This window comes from Metarhizium robertsii, assembly GCF_000187425.2.
Source record: "Metarhizium robertsii ARSEF 23 chromosome Unknown MAA_Scf_3, whole genome shotgun sequence".
Classification (NCBI taxonomy): Eukaryota; Fungi; Ascomycota; class Sordariomycetes; order Hypocreales; family Clavicipitaceae; genus Metarhizium; species Metarhizium robertsii.
This window is the reverse complement of record NW_011942171.1, coordinates 983,789-1,000,841: the sequence shown is the minus strand read 5'-3', so window position 1 is coordinate 1,000,841 and position 17,053 is coordinate 983,789. Positions and strand designations below refer to the sequence as shown.

The 17,053-nt window shown below is 53.6% G+C and overlaps 6 protein-coding genes across 6 annotated transcripts; 2 read left to right on the top strand and 4 right to left on the bottom strand.

Annotated features, from left to right (window-relative positions):
* Window positions 1–1,165: 1,165 nt before the first annotated feature.
* Window positions 1,166–3,117, bottom strand: MAA_00466 (Major facilitator superfamily domain, general substrate transporter; the record flags this gene model as incomplete). Its single annotated transcript, XM_007818464.2, has 6 exons — window positions 1,166–1,261; window positions 1,356–1,588; window positions 1,656–2,043; window positions 2,106–2,334; window positions 2,388–2,520; window positions 2,772–3,117. 6 exons carry the CDS (start codon window positions 3,115–3,117, stop codon window positions 1,166–1,168), a joined length of 1,425 nt encoding a protein of 474 aa, XP_007816655.2.
* A 1,244-nt stretch (window positions 3,118–4,361) lies between these two features.
* On the bottom strand, window positions 4,362–6,033 carry MAA_00465 (gaba permease; the record flags this gene model as incomplete). Its single annotated transcript, XM_007818463.1, has 2 exons — window positions 4,362–5,241; window positions 5,282–6,033. The coding sequence occupies 2 exons, from the start codon at window positions 6,031–6,033 to the stop codon at window positions 4,362–4,364; spliced, it is 1,632 nt and encodes a 543-aa protein (XP_007816654.1).
* Window positions 6,034–6,599: 566 nt separating this feature from the next.
* Window positions 6,600–8,624, top strand: MAA_00464 (C6 zinc finger domain-containing protein; the record flags this gene model as incomplete). Its single annotated transcript, XM_007818462.1, has 2 exons — window positions 6,600–6,668; window positions 6,729–8,624. 2 exons carry the CDS (start codon window positions 6,600–6,602, stop codon window positions 8,622–8,624), a joined length of 1,965 nt encoding a protein of 654 aa, XP_007816653.1.
* A 363-nt stretch (window positions 8,625–8,987) lies between these two features.
* Window positions 8,988–9,755, bottom strand: MAA_00463 (DJ-1/PfpI family protein; the record flags this gene model as incomplete). The annotated part of the gene is made up of 1 exon (XM_007818461.1): window positions 8,988–9,755. One exon carries the CDS (start codon window positions 9,753–9,755, stop codon window positions 8,988–8,990), a length of 768 nt encoding a protein of 255 aa, XP_007816652.1.
* Window positions 9,756–13,779: 4,024 nt separating this feature from the next.
* Window positions 13,780–14,469, top strand: MAA_00462 (uncharacterized protein; the record flags this gene model as incomplete). The annotated part of the gene is made up of 1 exon (XM_007818460.1): window positions 13,780–14,469. The coding sequence occupies one exon, from the start codon at window positions 13,780–13,782 to the stop codon at window positions 14,467–14,469; it is 690 nt and encodes a 229-aa protein (XP_007816651.1).
* Window positions 14,470–16,150: 1,681 nt separating this feature from the next.
* MAA_00461 (phospholipase D) lies at window positions 16,151–16,929 on the bottom strand (the record flags this gene model as incomplete). Its single annotated transcript, XM_007818459.1, has 2 exons — window positions 16,151–16,517; window positions 16,562–16,929. 2 exons carry the CDS (start codon window positions 16,927–16,929, stop codon window positions 16,151–16,153), a joined length of 735 nt encoding a protein of 244 aa, XP_007816650.1.
* Between the last annotated feature and the right edge of the window lie 124 nt (window positions 16,930–17,053).

Here is a 17,053-nt window from a genome sequence, read left to right as displayed (position 1 = left end):
AAAACCCGGTCAAGACCATGCCCTGAACGACGGGCTATAAGAATTACATCCATATGAGACAAGGCATTGCATACTAACCTGGGCGGCCTCGACTAAGCATTTGTAATCCGGTTTAAACACTCGACACCGAAACGTGCAATTTTAACGTAGAGAAACAAGCTGCCGATTTCCTTCAAAGTCTTTTAGAAGGGGCAATAAAGCGTGGATCAGCAATGGAGTCCAAGGACCCGGGCACCGTACGCGATCAGTCTTTTGAGTAGACCTTGCACATAAGCACTCCCCGTTGATTGCTTCTGCTCCTGCCTGCGTAGAGCGTTAAGGGAAGCCAGAAGGCGCCTGCCACGGATGGTAAGGGACGTGGTGCGAAGAATTGGACGCGATGATAGCCATCTTGTACGGCGATATTGCCTATAAGTAAAGGCACTGTCCACTTTGTGTGTGTCGCTTCTTGCAACCATGTTGTCAAGTGTGGAAGAGAGCGCGACGGGCTCGTAGGGGAGCGTGGCATCGTAGCCGTGGGTAGGCGCCGGATGGTGTGTTCCTGAGACCATGCAGGACTCAGGCCAAGATGCGCCATCTTCAGGATTGAAATAGCACAAGATGAGGCCCGAGTAGTTGATGCGCGTGGATGTTGTCTAGTCACGTACTTCGAGTAGTTGTCATGTTTGTTTGAAACATCATCATCCTGCCTATTCTGTAAGACAAGCCTTCTTTTTGGAGTCTACCAGGTTTCGCATTGTCCAGAAGTGTTGAGACTTTAATCTCGATGGGGCTTTTATCAGGTCGTCTACTGGTATCTGATTAGTTGATAGGTATTCCACCAGAAACCTACCCTTTTTGAATTCTTCCCTGAATTATATATCCTACATATGAATATATTTTACGCAAAGATTAATAATAGAGGACCAAGGAACAAAGATGAAATCGGCAGAAAACCTAAACTCGGAGACTCGAGTGCTTGAAAGTGATAGCTGAATGTGTAAGTTTAGCAGATGTCGCGCCATCTTTTAACTTGTTCCTAATTTTTAGCATATTATCATTTATTGGACTAACTGGCAGGCTTTGTACAAAAAAATATTTCCATCTACATCTCGCCTTCTCATGTCCCAAGTTGATAAATAGTGTGTCAAGAGTTCAATGTAAATAGCAAGTCTTTGTCATGTCATCATTCGTCGCGGCGCACTGTGAAATTTCTTGCCCGTACAAGTCCTAAAGTTGACAAAGAAATATAAGATGCAAAAAAGGCCGCGGCAAACAGGACCTGGAGGGCATGGTGGGCATGTTGTGTCAGCAAAGTCCTTTGCCACCAGGACGGTACGGACGCCATCAAAAGCATGATATGAAAGACTACTCACGGCACTTGCCCAGAATGGCATCCCCAAGCCTAGCTCACGCTCGCCGCCGAGATGCGAGCCGAGGTCGAAGATGGTCGCCATCGATAAAGTCCCCAAAGACGCCCCTGCCAGCTCCGTAAGCGCCTGCCCTGCGTACAGACTCGCCGTGCTGGAGCCCTCGCGCTGGGCTATATCCCCGAGAATTCCCTGCATGGCTTGTGGGAACGGGATTCCAAAGGACACGATGATTGTGCCTAATCGGCTCGGCCGTGACAATTAGCCAGAGGAGGTTGCTTGGTCCAAAGAGCGCAGAGGACATACCAAGTATGATGACGATGGCGCTGGTGCTGAAGCCAATGATTACGTTGCCCGCAGCAAGCAGAAACAGAGTCAACCTGCAAACGAGGATATCGATGCCGTCCTGGCGTGGATGTCTAGCCTTCCTGCCCACTACCAAGTTCGCTGCCGGAACCAGTACTACAAGGACTACTACGGCACAGACGGCTCTGATGGAGAGGAGATAGCCCGCGCGAGCCAGCGTCCACTCTAGGCGTTTTGAGGCAAACTGAAGAAGTAGGGGGCTGGATTGGATCGCAAAGGAGTGTACGAAGATCAAGGCAAACCAGCCCAGGGTTCCGTCATTACGGCGAGCCATGCCGTACAAGCGTCGAAGAGCATCTGCCATGTTTCTTTGTCCAACAGGCTTACGCTAGACACGCCATTAGTCAAAGACGGCAAGAGAGGTGACTAAAACGCCAATGATATTCATACCTCGGGTGTTCTCTCCCGGTCCTGCCGCGACATGTTGACGAACGGAGAGTATTGGGAGAGTGTCATGGTTTCCGGAAGAAGGAGCACTATGGCAAAGGACATAAGCATCAGGGGCGAGCAAAACTTGAAGGGCAGCCAAAGGTCCTGGCTCAGGAACCACGAGCCCAGCGGCAGGGCGACAATGTCAGTAATATGGATAGCAGCGCCAAATATGTAAAATACCACCGAGCTACGAGCCGGTTTAGTGCTGGCAAAAAACCGAGGGGAACAGAATGCACGAACCGTTTTTCTTCAGCGCAAACGTCGACAATGACGCTGTTGAGCACCGCCGTGAGCATCCGCGAACCACCACCCAGTGCCAGAAACAGCGACCCGAACCAGATGGATTTGGGAGAAAAGACGTCGTAGAAGTAGCCTGCCCGACTCGAGTTAGAAAGTACACACGGGACTTGCAGTGACACCGTACGGGACGCCCTCACACACGATCAGGAGCCAAACGTAGGCGAGCGCCTGGCCGGCTATGCACAGCATCAGCACGGGCTTCCTCCCCCATCGATCAGCCAGCCGTCCAAACGGAAGGGTCAGCAGAAGGCCTGCCAGGCAGACACGCGGACGAGGTCAGCCAACACGCAGCTCTCGCACTTTGGTCCACGAGGAAAAACGAACCGGGGATGCTGTCGAGGCAGCGCTTCCAAGCCCGCAGATACGCCAGCGACACCTGGATATCCGCCACCTTGCAGAGAGACTCGTCGACGTATCCGAGCGGCGGGGGCCCGATGACGCCGGGATCGCGCGGCGCGTAAAACGCCCGGCAGACGGTCATTTCGAGGAGGCGAACCTCGGGGGCGGCCGTGAGCGAGCCGCCAAAGTCGGCCACGACGGTCAGCAGGCCGCAGAGCAGAAGCACCGCGGGCCGGTTGTACTTGGGGGACGAGTCGGGGCTGCACGCGGCGACGAGGGGCGCGGCCTCGTCGGCGTCGTGGCCGTCGGACGGCGCATAGCTGGTTTCCATGACGGCGTCGTTTGGGATTCGGCGTGGACGCTGGGAAGGGTAGAGCTACGAGGGCGGCATGTCGTGTATAAGACGCATCTGGACGAGGTGCGTATTGGGCTGGATCGGTGATTGATCCTTTCTGCAGGTCAGCAGCCTGCCATTGGCAGCCGTCCCCTGGGTCGTGACGACTCCAGATAATGGACATGACGAGTCATCTGGCATCTGCTGCTGTAACATGGCGGGTGGGGAAGAAAGACAGGCCATTTGTAATACGACAGCCGGGCTATCTGCTGCACCAACGGTTTGTCACACGAACAGTCTGTACGGAGGACGGAGTAGTTGATATATGTTATTTTTTATGCGCGGCGGTGCGGAGTATAATACGCAACACAATGTTCTTTGAGACACGGCACTATCCGCTGTCCGCAGAAGGCTTCATCTTGTCCAGATACGATCGGCAGCTACGAGTACAGTCCTTCTGAGACCTGGCCGACGTGCCGGGTCAGATCTGCGGTTTGCAATGTTGAAATGTTGCAGATGGCCGAGGCACAAGACTGCGTCGTGACTGGGCAGCAGCCTCACCGGTCGCAAGGGTTGAGCGTGCCAACCAACTACTCTGTACTTGGGTAGCATCTCCTGACGCACCCGGGCTGCCATCAGGTCATTCCACCCCCGGCAACAGCCTCTCGGTGGCTTTCGTGCGCCAGCGGCAGGAAAACAATGGCTTATGCATCGTGCTCAAGCCGTCGACGCGGTACACCGCCCTTTTGCCTGGATCAAGGTGCCTCGTTGGATGACGAGGATAGCTTTGTGCTGTACTCGATATTGAGCACTTGCGGCGTGCTATCGCTGGTAATTCAAGATGGGGAATAAATCACAACATGTTGGACGTGCTACAATGAAAGCGCATAATCAAGGGTGCGGCTCGAACGTGCACATGTCACAAGCAAAGTATGGTTTTTTGTTATAAATAGCACAGGGCTTACGTGAGACATATCAAATGTAGAAATAGGACAGTCAACTTGCGTTAGAGTAGGGTTTCAATTATGCTCGGAGAGTCTACGAAATTGGCTAGAGAGTTAGCATTCTCGTCTTGCGTGTAACATCTGCCACACATCAAGTGAACCTACATCTACTGCATCAAGATATAAACCCAGCCAATCATTCACTTATCCGCTTAGCTCTACTTGAACACGAGCTCTGAACCTCTTGCCTTTCGATTGGGCGTTTATGCGTTCGCACACAAGCTACATCTACTATATCTACTTTAACTTTTCCTGGCTAGACTGTTCCATCCCGCCCGTTGCAGCTTTATCCTCCAATTGGTCGACATCAACCAGGGCCGTGTCGTGGCCATGGACGAGTTCGAGCGCAGGCGGCTGGTACGACTTTCGCGCGCTCAAAATCCAGTTGGAGCCGGCAATGACAATGATGACCCCAAAGGCGACGACGCAGTAGTTCATGTTGACCGCATCGACCGGCCTCGTCGGGGGCCAGACGAAGAGGACAGTCGTCAGCAGCGTCCAGGCCACGCTGGCGGCATTGCAAAAGTACCCCACCGTGTTGGGCAGCTTGAAGCTGCGGTTCTCGGGGAGCATGCACCGCCCGCGCAGCATGTTGATGCCCGGGGGGATGGCGTAGGTGACGGTGAAGCAAACGACGGCAGCCGAGATGATGGCGTTGAAGGCGCTGGTCGAGCCGAGAAATATCAGCCCGAGGACAATGTCCCACGCGAAGCACCAGAGGAGCCCGGCCACCGGGGCGCCGACGGTCGGGCTGACGCGCGCGAAGTGGCGGTTAAAGGGCATGCCGCCGTCGCGGGCGAGCGCGTAGGCTATGCGCGCGCTGGTGGCCATGTCGTCGATGGCGCATAGGACAAAGGAGAGGAGCGGGAAGAGCATGAGGCAGATGCTGCCGGCCTTGCTCCGCGTGGCCTGGTAGTAGATCTCGAGGAGTGGCTGCGAGGACGAGATGGCCGCCGGGACATCGCTGATGACGGCGAGGACGGCGGCGATGTAGCCGAAGCCGGTGACGACGGCCATGACGATGGCGTAGATGATGAGCCGCGGGCCCTGGCGCGTCGGGTTCGGCATCTCCTCGATCATGTGGATCGTCGAGTCGTATGCAGTCACGGAGAATGCCCTTGACGGCAGTGTTAGCTAGTGAGTTGCAGCCGCGCGACGGATCAAGGTGTACTTGCCCCTGCAGCAGACCGAGCTGCCAGGCCCAGCCGTCGGGCCAGCCGGACTCGTTGATGAATCCGCCAAAGACAAACTTGGCGCTCTGAAAGTTGGGCGCCGCACAGGCCAGGATGGCCACGAGGCTGATGACGAAGCCGGCAAGGGTGAAGAACATGTTGTACTTGTTCAGGTGGCTCAGGAAGCGGTTGGCGAGCAGGTTGTAGCTGAGGGCAATGGCGTCGACGGCAATGTACAGGAGGAATCGCTGCCACGGCGTCTGCTGAAAGCCGGGATACATGAGCTCGGCGTAGCTCATGATGATGCCGCTCACGAGCAGGCAGTTGGCGCCGGCCAGGCACACCCACGCGGCGAGGTTGATCCAGCCGGTGATGTAGCTGACGGCGCGCCGGGTCGACTTCCAGCTCGCCACGGCCGCCCAGTGGTACTGGCCGCCGGCGGTGGGATAGGCCGAGAGGAACTCGGCGAGCGAGACGCCGCAGCACAGGTTGAAGCCGCCGGCGATGACGATGCCCCAAACGGCGCTGCTCGGCCCGCCCGACGGCAGGGAGGCGTTGACCGTCGTGCCAATGGCGCACCACGTGTTGACAATGGCAAAGGCCATCCCCAGCATGGAGAGGTTGGAGAAGGAGTTGCGGTCAAGGTCGGATTTGATGCCCAGCAGCTCGAGGGAGGCGTCGGCCTCGGCGGTGGCCTTGGGGCGCCGCTGCCGAGCAGTGCCGCGGGTTTCCTCCATCTTGCCGGCTCGCCTTGTCTTTTGAGCGAGGTGTGACGGGAGCTTCCTACACAGTGGCCACTCGTAGAGCTTGAGGCCGTGGCTCGGTCTTGAGCCCTTGTGCAACGATCGTCGGTTCAAGAGTCGGTCCGTGCCGCGCAGTGCCACGTGGGGAAGGGGGCCGAAGTGATGGACGAGACCAAGCAAGCATCGACCATGCGCGAGGGCATGCGTGCTTTAAACCGTCAAATCCTCCTCGACAAGGCTCCGCAAACCCCGGAGTTGAATTCCGATCAATGTTGGTGAGTGGAGGGCCCGACATGTTGGCTAGAATCTTGTTATCTTCTGGGGTTACGCAAAGATGGAGATACGTGCCTCGCTAAAACGAAACGGGCAATTGGTAGCAAAGGAAAGCGAGTCAGCGTGCATGTGGGTCCCTCGATCCTGGGGCAGACATCGGATTTTTCAATCTTCCTTTCCAGGTCACCCCTGACTCCTTTTCCGATTCGGGACCTGTGACCTGTTGTTTCCCCGCATATCGTCAGTGAGGCTGAAGCGACTCGGGAGTCGGCAGGCATCACATTCCAATGTTCCCACCGACCCGAATCAGAATCACGAGGTCACGCAACGGGTGTGCCGTGTGCAAATGCAAGAGGGTAGGCCAGCCATCCGCTGTCAGACGTGCCGTGCTCGGCCGCTAACTGTGCGTTTTGCAGCTCAAGTGCGATGAAGCCCGGCCCAGTTGCTCGCGCTGTCAGAGACTGGGCATCGCGTGCCCCGGGTACCAGAAACCCTTGAAGTGGACGACAAGTTTGCGAACCCCCGAAGGGACATCGAGTTCCCCCGTGGCAAGTCCGTCGAGACCGCCTCCGAATTGGGCCGCCTACTCCTTCGCCCAGCCTCCGGCCGAACCTCCTGCCCTGTCTACGGTCGATGTCTCCGGCTCCGAACTGCTGGATCAGTTCACGAACCCCCTCGTAACCGGAGCCAATGGCATAACACAGCATGATGGCCTCGCGTCAGATTCACCGTTTGAGCATCTTTCAGGGGGTACGACGCCCTCGTTTGAGCAAACTCCAGGTCCAATGTCTGGTGGCATGTACCAGCCGTTCGATGAGGATGGCTGCTGGCCAAATAGTCTGTTGAGCGAGACAAGGTCGGAGTTCGACATGCCAACGCTCTTTGAGTCTCCGAGCCAGCCTTGGGGGTCTCGTTGCGAGATGCCGCTGGCGCAGGCGCTGCAGGATCACACGTCAATCCTGGTCGAGTACTATTTCAAAGAGGTGTGCGGAATGATGTCTTGCTACGACAGTCAAATGAATCCCTACAGAACAACCATTTCCAACATTTGGTCCGGCTCCCAATCGCTCTACTACGTCACCCAGAGCATGGCTGCTGCCTGCCTCTCCGACGTCATGCCCGGCCTCTCTTCTCTCGGTAAGCAGCTGCGAGACCAAGCAGCCTTGTGTCTGTCGATGGAAGCTCGCGAGTCTCAAATGGAAACCTCATCCCTACTGGCACTCGTCATGCTTGGAATGAGCCTCAGCTGGCACGACCCTGACAGCGTAGGCCAGCTCGAGTTTGAAATACTGGCCAAGACGGTCTCGTCTTCGGGCAGCGGCCAGATCAACTCTACTTTGGCCCATAAGCATAAAAGGGTCTTTTTCTACAACTCCCTCGTCTACTGGCAGATGCTGCTCGCCTTCGTGACGGACCGCGATTCCAATCTCCAGGGCATGACCCAAAGCCAACCACAGCCAGCGCCATTCGAAGGGCCGGAAACATCGGAATCACACATACCACATCCTCAAACCGGTATCGGCATCCAAGTTCAGAGGCTCGTGGCAAAAGTGGCGAGCCTTGTCAGGAAAGAAAGAAATCGCATTCGCAATCGCCAGTTTGCCTCTAGAAATGATATTGACCAAGCCAAAACCGCCATTCTTGACGCGGAGCGCCTGCACTCGGAGCTGTGCGCAATCCAGCTGCCGCGTGAGGATGAGATTATCGACTCGGGCGATGAGATGACTCCGGCAGATCATCTTGTCAAGGTCGCCGAGGCATACAGGTGTACCGGCCTACTCCAACTCTACCGCAACTTTCCAGATCTGCTGTCGGCCCATGCGTCATTATGTAAACAAAAACCCCGGTCTGCCAGCTCGAGTACCCTTGAGGATTCTCGCCCCAGCTCAGATGCAGCATTCTCACAAGACGTGTGGCTGACTGGGCTGGCCCTCCACATTCTCGACTTGATACAGGATATTCCTACATCATCGAGGAGCCGGTCCATCCAGCCGTTGCTGTTTGTGAGCATCTGCAGTGAATTGGCTCTTGGCCGCGGGTCTGTCTCGCTTCCCGACGTGTTGATACCGCCCGTGGCAAGCATTGCCGCCAGCCCACGGTTCAAAGCGCCGGCGACTGACCTCGACGTTTTGCGTGCAAGAAAGTTTGTCATTTCACGCCTTTCGTCGTTTGAGAATATCCTCGCCGCCAAGCCCATACGGCGAATGCTGCTACTCGTTAAAGAAACGTGGAAGTGCATGGAAGAGAAACAACAGAATGTATACTGGATGGATGTCATGATGGAAAAGGGCTACGAAACCCTGATGGGGTGAGCTACGCGGCGAGTAATCATATTATCTGAGACTGTGTTGCATGTGTCGTTGTTGTATAATGCATGGGAGAGCGTAATGTGCCCCACGGCAAAGTCAAGTGGGTAGGGATGTAATGTGCTGGCCGTTTTTGCGCAACGCCGTGTCCATGACGGCTGGGCCGCGCTCATAGGCATTAGAAGATGTCGGCATCTATTCATCGGAACACGTAACAGCAGGGACCCGATCCCATCTTTGTCCGTTTTCGTTTCCTTAATCGCGCAAGCCTCGAGGGAGGCATTTCCCACAGAAATTCAGTCTCACGTTGTCAAGTTGTGCCATGGATGTAATTTTCTTTTTTTTTCTTTTTTTTTGTGTCTTATTCAACTACGCCTTGGGCAGCACATCGTGTGCGCCAAAGACGTCGGCAAACGGATCATTCGACGGGTCCGGCTCATGCCTATACTCCATGTAATCAACCACCTTCTGCACCAGGCCGGGGTGCTCCTCCTCGGGGTACACGTGCCTCAGGAACGAGACCATGCCGTCGACGCCCGCGCTGACGCCCGACGTCGTCCACACCTTGCCGGCGGCCACCCACCGCGCGCGCGCGACCCAGTGCGTCTTGGGGCCGCACGCGACGACCTGCTCCCACACGGCCTTGTTGGACGTGGCGCGCAGGCGGTCGAGCAGGCCTGCGCGGGCGGCGATGCCGGAGCCCGTGCACACGGTGAAGAGGTACCGGAGCGACGGGAAGACGGTTTTTAAAAAGTCCATCTCGGGCTGGACCTGGTCCGTCGGGAGGCTGCCGAGCCCGCCGCCGAGGATGAGCACGTCGAGCGGGGGCGCCGTGTCGAACGTGTGCGTCGGGAGGTAGACTTGGGCCGCTTTGAAGGTGAAGCTGTTGGAGGGCTGGGAGGCGGGCGGCCCCTCGCTGGGGTTGGCGGGCGATAGGGGCATGGGGACGCGGCGGGCCGGGGGCGCGGGGTCCGTGGCGACGGGGCGGCCGATGATGGAGAGGGTCAGCTTGGAGCTGGGCAGGCAGTCGGCGAGCGTGTTGAGGCACTCGAGGGGGCCGGCGACGTCGAGGACCTCGAACCCGGGGTAGAGGAGCACGCCGTAGGATATGGGGGGGGATGATGAGGGCGCGGCCATGGTTGTGAATCGCGGCAGGGCCGTTGGCGAAGAGACAAGATGGCGATGGCGGCTCGGTAGTAAATGATGGATGGTGGAGGTGGCAGAGAGACGAGGCTTGCGCGTAGGAAATGAGTATTAGATGAAGGGATGGCGGGGTACGGCAAGATGCTGGGCGATGTTGCGATGTAGGAGGGGAATTGCACGATAGAGGCCATAAAGAGGCAGTTTACACAGATTTCCATGGAAATGGCCTGGAGGATCCTGTTACGTTATGCTGTCGTTGCATGCAACGTGGATTGTTGCCCGGGCCAAGAAGCAGTCTGGTCCAATTGGATGCCGAGGATGTCGACTCCGGGCGTGGAGGATGTACATATGTATGTACGTAGTACGTCGACGTGTCTGGTATACCAGACTACCTAAGTACGTACTACCAGACCTAAGTAGGTATTGAGCGCCGAACCTAGCGCCATTCGGCAAGGTCACTCGCCGGCCGTTTCGGCTCGCCGGGAACGGCCGTGAGTCGATTTGGACGAGGCGCTGCAAAACAGCGACATCCAATCATCGTTGACGACGCAGCCACTCCGCGACGACATGTGTGCAAACGCTGAGATGGCTGTATTATTCCGAGATTGTTAGGGAGGGTTTATTCAGCACCCCTATTCGCGTCCTGGCGAGCAGGATTGCGGGAATTTTCCACGATCCACCCCAGATGGCCCCGCTGAAGAAACTGTATCGACCTTTTTAATGAGATTGGATGGAGTACTGGGCTTCCCTGCAAATGTACCGGCACATTGGGGGGAGAGGGGCTCCAAAAGCCCACTTGCCTGCCCGAGATCGAATCCTTGGAATTTGGTCGGCTCCTTATGGACAAAAATGTTGATCAAGACCGTCTGCAGAATCGTCTCTTCCAAGAGCATCATGTGGGCCAACAAGGTTTTTGCACATGTCCAAGAAGGGACCGTGTGGCAACGACTCGGCGGACCGCCTGGACTCTTGGAGTAGTCACTCAATTCATCTGCTACTAGACTTTGGTATTGGAGGACCTTGGCTTTCTTCAAGACGTAGATGACCACAGAGCTCTATTTACACAACAAGTCAGTGAGAGCCTTTTGCCATAGGCCTTGCCGTGATGGCCCTCGTGTAACATCCGTTGAGAGTCGACATGGTGCGATTACCATGACACAGGAACCTCAAAAATAGCGAATAGACACAGCAGATGCCTTCTACAGTTTCAAAGGTATCCTATGCAAGGCGCTCCAAGTATGAACAGTCTCCTAGTCCTCATTAGTGGTATTCTCAAACAGTTTATCCCGTCAAGTCGAGGTAGTAGCTTCTTGAATAGGAGCCATCTCACGCCAAGCAGAAGAGCACTGCGCACAACACCACAAACTGGTGGAAGATGTCGTACCGACTCGACAAACTTGGCGAGTCGCGCACGGGGTCCAACACGGCAAGCCAGAGATCGAACCTTGACATTGGTCCCGTCATATTTCGTCAATAGCTTCTAAACCTCTGCACCGCAACTGCCGCTGCGACCAAGAACAACAACATTTCGTGCTCCATTGTCAATCATCTAGTACGCTAGATTCATACCGATACAGCGGGTTCCTCCAGTGATAACATGGGTCGCGTCGCTCTTGAGCGAAAATGCCGTCGGCCGCAACCAACTCTCTGCCATGACATGTTGATCTTGATTCAAGGTTAGGACAATTTTGCCCATTTCACCGGCCCGGGGCTTGCGTAGAACCGAGGGAATCTGAGAAATTGGTAAAATAAATCGACACAGGCTTGATAGGAACGACGACGTGGCGCCAAAGCACCCGCAGCACTTGGCCAAAAGCGTCCCTCACCTCTTCCAGTTTATGCTGAAACAGCCCACGAAGATCTACGCTGCTAAGGGAGACGTTTTTTTTCAAACGTTCCCATGGGTAAGCTGTTATTCTGCAAGGCGGCCTTTTTGTCGATTTCCACGACTCGGCCGAATCGCGCGGCCAAAGCTTGAGTGTCGATCAGGAGCTCTCCCCCAAGCGCATTCACCATGACATGCGGGCCTTTCCATTCGTCACGCAGAGGATGCCGTCTCTGAACTGAGAGGTGCGGACCAGGGCCAAGACCTGCAAGAGAGTACTATGCCAGTGGCATGCTGGCAGCATCTTGAATGTCGAGAAGGCACTCCTCTCCAACGCCAGTCGCCCCCTTACAAATCTGCCATTCCGCAGCCCGCCTCGACGACTTTTCTGGCTTCGTCAAAGCCTAGCGAATCCCAGCAGATGGTTTTTAGCACAGGATGGACATGTGGGTGGCTTCAACGTTACGCTCCCCGCTTGAACTCGGACGATGGTGTCGTCCTCGGCGAGTGGCGTTTGCAAGTCTTTGGTTCTGCCAGGGTACATCGAGTCAGGACTGCCGGCCACACGTCTCCAGCTGCCGAGCGTCCTACACAAGACATCTGGACGTGTTTGTTCCCACAATTTGCAAATTGGTGTCAACTAATACTACCAGACCTTACCCGTGGGCGTTGTTGGCTGACAGTACAAGGCTCTACCCGTACCCCGTGGTTGTCGTGTGCTTGTCGTTGGCGACGTGGCTTGCACCAGACTTGACTCTTTTGCCAGGCACGGACCTTGATAGTCCAATGTTCTTTTACAGCACGTGAGCCGATCAGGGTGTGGGATAATCGGTAAATCACCGAGCCCCAACTATGTGCTCGCACCACGGGCGATGCACAGCGCCAAGCGGTCCGCGTCACTTATTGCGTACTGAATGTATAGCCATGTGTGATATTATAAGGGGGGCTGTAACTACTTAAAAGGAATTTCATATAAGTTATCACGGAAATATTACTACTCCCCTCTGAATCACGATGAACGGCTACTAAAATCTTGTAAAAAGTCGAGGACCTTGTGAACAGTTGGTTCTAGGGGTTAATAGCTAATTAGATACTAATAGTTAAATAGTAACCTCAATGTTTACTTGAATAAAAATTAGCACGTAGTGAATAGCCTGTTTGCCTAGCACTCCCTTCATTTCCTCACGATTCATGGGGCAAAGGGGCCCCCACAAGGCTATGTCTCGAATTTTTTATGAGATGAATTAATTATGCTCCAGAGTTAGTAGAGAGGCCCCTGTATATAATCCACAATGAACCCAAACGTTCCTTGTCGGGTCACTAACAGGTTTGGGATCTGAGTCGTGCTCAGGAGACAACACAGCTAAGACCATGGGAAACGTCAACAGGCAGGACAGCAGTCACATGTGCTCAGCTGGCACAAGGTAGACAACACGAATAATCATACCGCAGTGTAGCTAGCTGCATCAAGTTGCTTTATGGCAGGAAACCGCTCGTCGCATGTTTTGAATAATTAGTATGCTTCCGCCACTAGCTCTGGCCTTGGAAATGTTAGGGCCCAACAAGGATGCATCATGCACGTACAACGGCAACGTGAGATGAGGCCTGCGCACCTTGCATTTGAAATCCCAACCCATTTCATGACAAGAGTGCGTAGGCATTTCCAGCTTGGGCGTTCATGCAGTTGTGGGCTCAAGCAAATACCGGCGGTATATTGAATGGGGGGTTCCTTGGCTCAAAGGCAACAACGGGTAGAATCGTCCCATGTGTATAGTTCAAATTTAACGCAATAGGACATTACGACGACATGGACCACTTGGCGCCATGTTGCTGTCCACCGACTGAGCCTCCATGGCAACTAAATCTCTGATGCATTGCCATGAGTATGACTCAAGAAGCGGAGCCATATTACCGTCTGGAGTTTTGAATGGAACGACACAATTATAGTCCATTCACTGGCATGTATAGCACCAACTACGTAATACTTCTTGGGCGTAGCCTGACACAGAACCCTACCATGGCAACTTTCCTTATACGACAACGGATAGTACGTTGACTGCGCAGAGCCTTCTATAAAGAGGGCGCTTTTCCAAACCTCCTTGCCACGATCTCAAGTTCACACCAGCTCTTGTTTCAGGTTCGCACTTTGCCTTGCTCTCAACTTTTCGAACAAACCCATCTTCCGCAATCACCATGAAGGCCTACATCGCACTTCCCTTGCTGGTGGGTGCTGTTCTTGCAGCCCCCCAGCAGCAGAAAGCCACTCGCGACAACAAGCCCTTCAAGGAGCCCTCAGAAAACGGGTCGGGCTGCTACGTACGCGACGACAGTCCGACTCTGCAGGCTCGGCCTCCTACTTATGCCGAGGACTGCACCGGCACAATTGAATACTGTCTCCGAGGATTTTACCAGCACCACGGAGAGGACTTTGCCGACGCCGACGCATGCCTCTGGTCCCGAGGCAAGGACCCCAATACCATTGACGCCTATCGCATCCTGAACAAGGAGGACTACGACGCTGGTCTCGAGGCTCTCCGGCAAGGAAACCAGATCTATAATAGATATTTGCTCATCGACCGCCTCGTCAACACCCGCGTCTCGGACGACAAGGACAAGGAGGGCAACGACATTATTAATTCACTCCGGGGCTGGAATCAACACCGCGTGTCTCTGGCCCGCGAATCCCTTGACCTGGCCAAGCGCAAGTTTGCCACGGCCTTTGCGCCAGAATTCTCGGGCGAAATTAACCAGGCTATTGACGACGCGAGGGCTAAGCTTAACGCTGCCTGGACTCAAGTCAAGGAGACTAATGTCAATCACCTTTCCGGTCTTTGGGAGTGGTTCCGTGGAAAGACGGAGGAGAAGTACTACAAGAGCTGGTAGACTATGGTACATGTGACTATGAGAACCGACCTGGAGATCTAGGACATGGGCAACAGATGGATGGATAGCCCGGTTCTCATGCTGTGGATATTATATGACGAGTCGGCTAGCTGCCCTAGTACCTTGACTAATATTATAATTATAAGAATAACTAGAAAAACCTATACATGACTTGTATTATCAACGGGAAAATACAGGATATCTAGAGCCAACAGGTACATAATGTTAACTGTAACGGGCCCTTGTGTAGTTCCCTTTTACTTGATGTGGTTAAACCGTGATAATACGTTGATAGATTTAAATGCACAGCCCGCACACGATGTAGTTGCTGGCTAGCTGTAGTAGCCAACTTGTACCAAGGCCATAACAGCTAGTCACGTAACCGCAATATACCAGAAATGAAACACTTTTATTTAAAGCTTTTAATAAGTTATATATTTTATCTAGATAATTTCAAGGTTTCTTATTAACAATACTCTTTTATTAGGCTGTATTTTTAGGTGTCAACCATTTGATAAAGGGCTATAATAAGAAGAAGTACAAGTATATAGTCATGGCTTACCACTATTCCGAGAAGACAAGTAATAAGAAATGCATAGAGGCTACACCGTTGAACGAGAAACCGGGGAATAAAAAGTCAACTTATACGCCAGGTTCCCCAGCCACCAGGAATGTAAACTGGCCATACACGCCTGAGACGACACGCACAGCAACGGCATGTACTTGGTCCTTTTCGGCTGCGCGGCCAAAGTTGCCTCTGGCTGTGAGGCACAATACGCTGCGGCTGCAGGCGGTGAGTTGAAGAGAGGAAGACGCTCAACTTGCAGGGGACCCCCTTTGTTTTTGGACATCGGCACTAGGATTTCATAGGGATGCGAATAGTACAGTGGGAATTGATGGGCATTTTTAGCAGGTGTATATGCAGGTGGCCGTAAGTAGTCCGGTACTATTACCTTTTATATTCGTGGTGCTAGAAGCGCTAGATTATAGAGAATGTAGGCAACTTGCGATAACTTGGACCTTGCGTATTGTGACAAGGGCTCAGTAGAGGGCTTGGAGCAATAACTCAATTCATCTAATAACAGTCTTTGGTATCAAAGGTCCTTGGTTTTCCTCAAGGCCTTGAGGGACCGAAGATGTCTATTTATACAAGAAGTCGGTGAGGACCTTCTGCCCTAATCCCGTGACCGTAGCCCTTGTGTAACCGTGTGACATTGGCCCATTTCCGTGTAACACGTATATATGCTGCCGTGTAACATACTAGAGTCATTACCAGATTTAAATGAACTAGTAGGTTATAAGGTGCGGGGTTTAAATAATAGCACTTGAGGTTAGAGAGGTTGATTTATATCACGAAAAGTTCAATTATTACTGCATTACGATGTAACAGGACTAGGTAAAAGGAAAATACTACTTTACAAGGGCCATTTATAATTTAACCTCGTATACCTCGTTGTTGCCGATAATATATATTTTTGCCCTTGACTTGGCTCCGGTTTCATCGAATTAATACTAGGCAACTACACGCTCCAAGGGTTGTCATTGGTATTCGCTATTCGGTAGCCGCCATTCGCCTGAATGACACGAGCGATGTCCTCCATGGACTCTCTGGTATCTTTGTGGTCATGATAGTCTGCATGTTTGAAGCCGTAAATATGGCCGTCGACTTTGGCGTCATTGATCAGCCGGGCCACCCTTTGTCTTGTCGCTGTGATTGGCAAGCGTCCATCCGAATACCTTTCCAAAAGCTCCGCTCTCTCTTGGAAGCCTTGCTCAGGTTTTCAAATGGACCCTCCAACTCCAAAGCCAGATCGAAACACCCGTTGGAGTAGACGCGTTTTCCTCGAGGCAAATATGCCAGCTCCCTTTCCGACACGGCAACCTCGGCGTCCACATTGAGAGCCTCGTGCTCATTCAAGTCGCTGCGAATGGATTTATATGCTCGTTTGCCAATGGTGGACTTGTAGAGTCCATAAAGGACCTTGACACCGGCGGGTTGCAGAATGTCGCGGGCGAGCTCTCTAAGTCCTTTAATACTGGTGTTTATACTGGGATCAGACTTATAGTTTAGGTTCTTAAGGTCGAGCCAGACAAAGATAATATTGTGCCGGCCCGGCGCTCTGCTGCAATCGTCTGGAACATCTTCTCCGCCGTGTCCCCGGCTCTTGTAGGCAGCCCGTCGTGGTCCGCCCACCAGCCGCTGGACCAAGCCGTGACGTCGATTTCAGTAGCGTTGGCTCCATTCTTGAGAGCATCCCGTACGCCTGATTTTTGGAGAACTTGGTGAGAAATAGCGTAGAAGGGCCGAGTTTGGTCCTTGCTGGCTGCGATTTGTTCACCACTGGCGGCAACGGTCTCGGTTGTTGCCGAAATCGACTCTGCCGGTGCCGCTTGAACAAGTGGTTGACTGATGGTCATTGCGGCCAAGATGCCGTTCAAAATATGATGGAGGAGCTTCATGTTGGGGTCATATTACACGAAAAAGACCCAACAGTTGTGAAATCCAACAAATGGGCTTCACCGACAAAGCACTTGTTGGTTTCACAGATTAGTTAAATACATGACCTGGCAAGAGCTCTAGGCA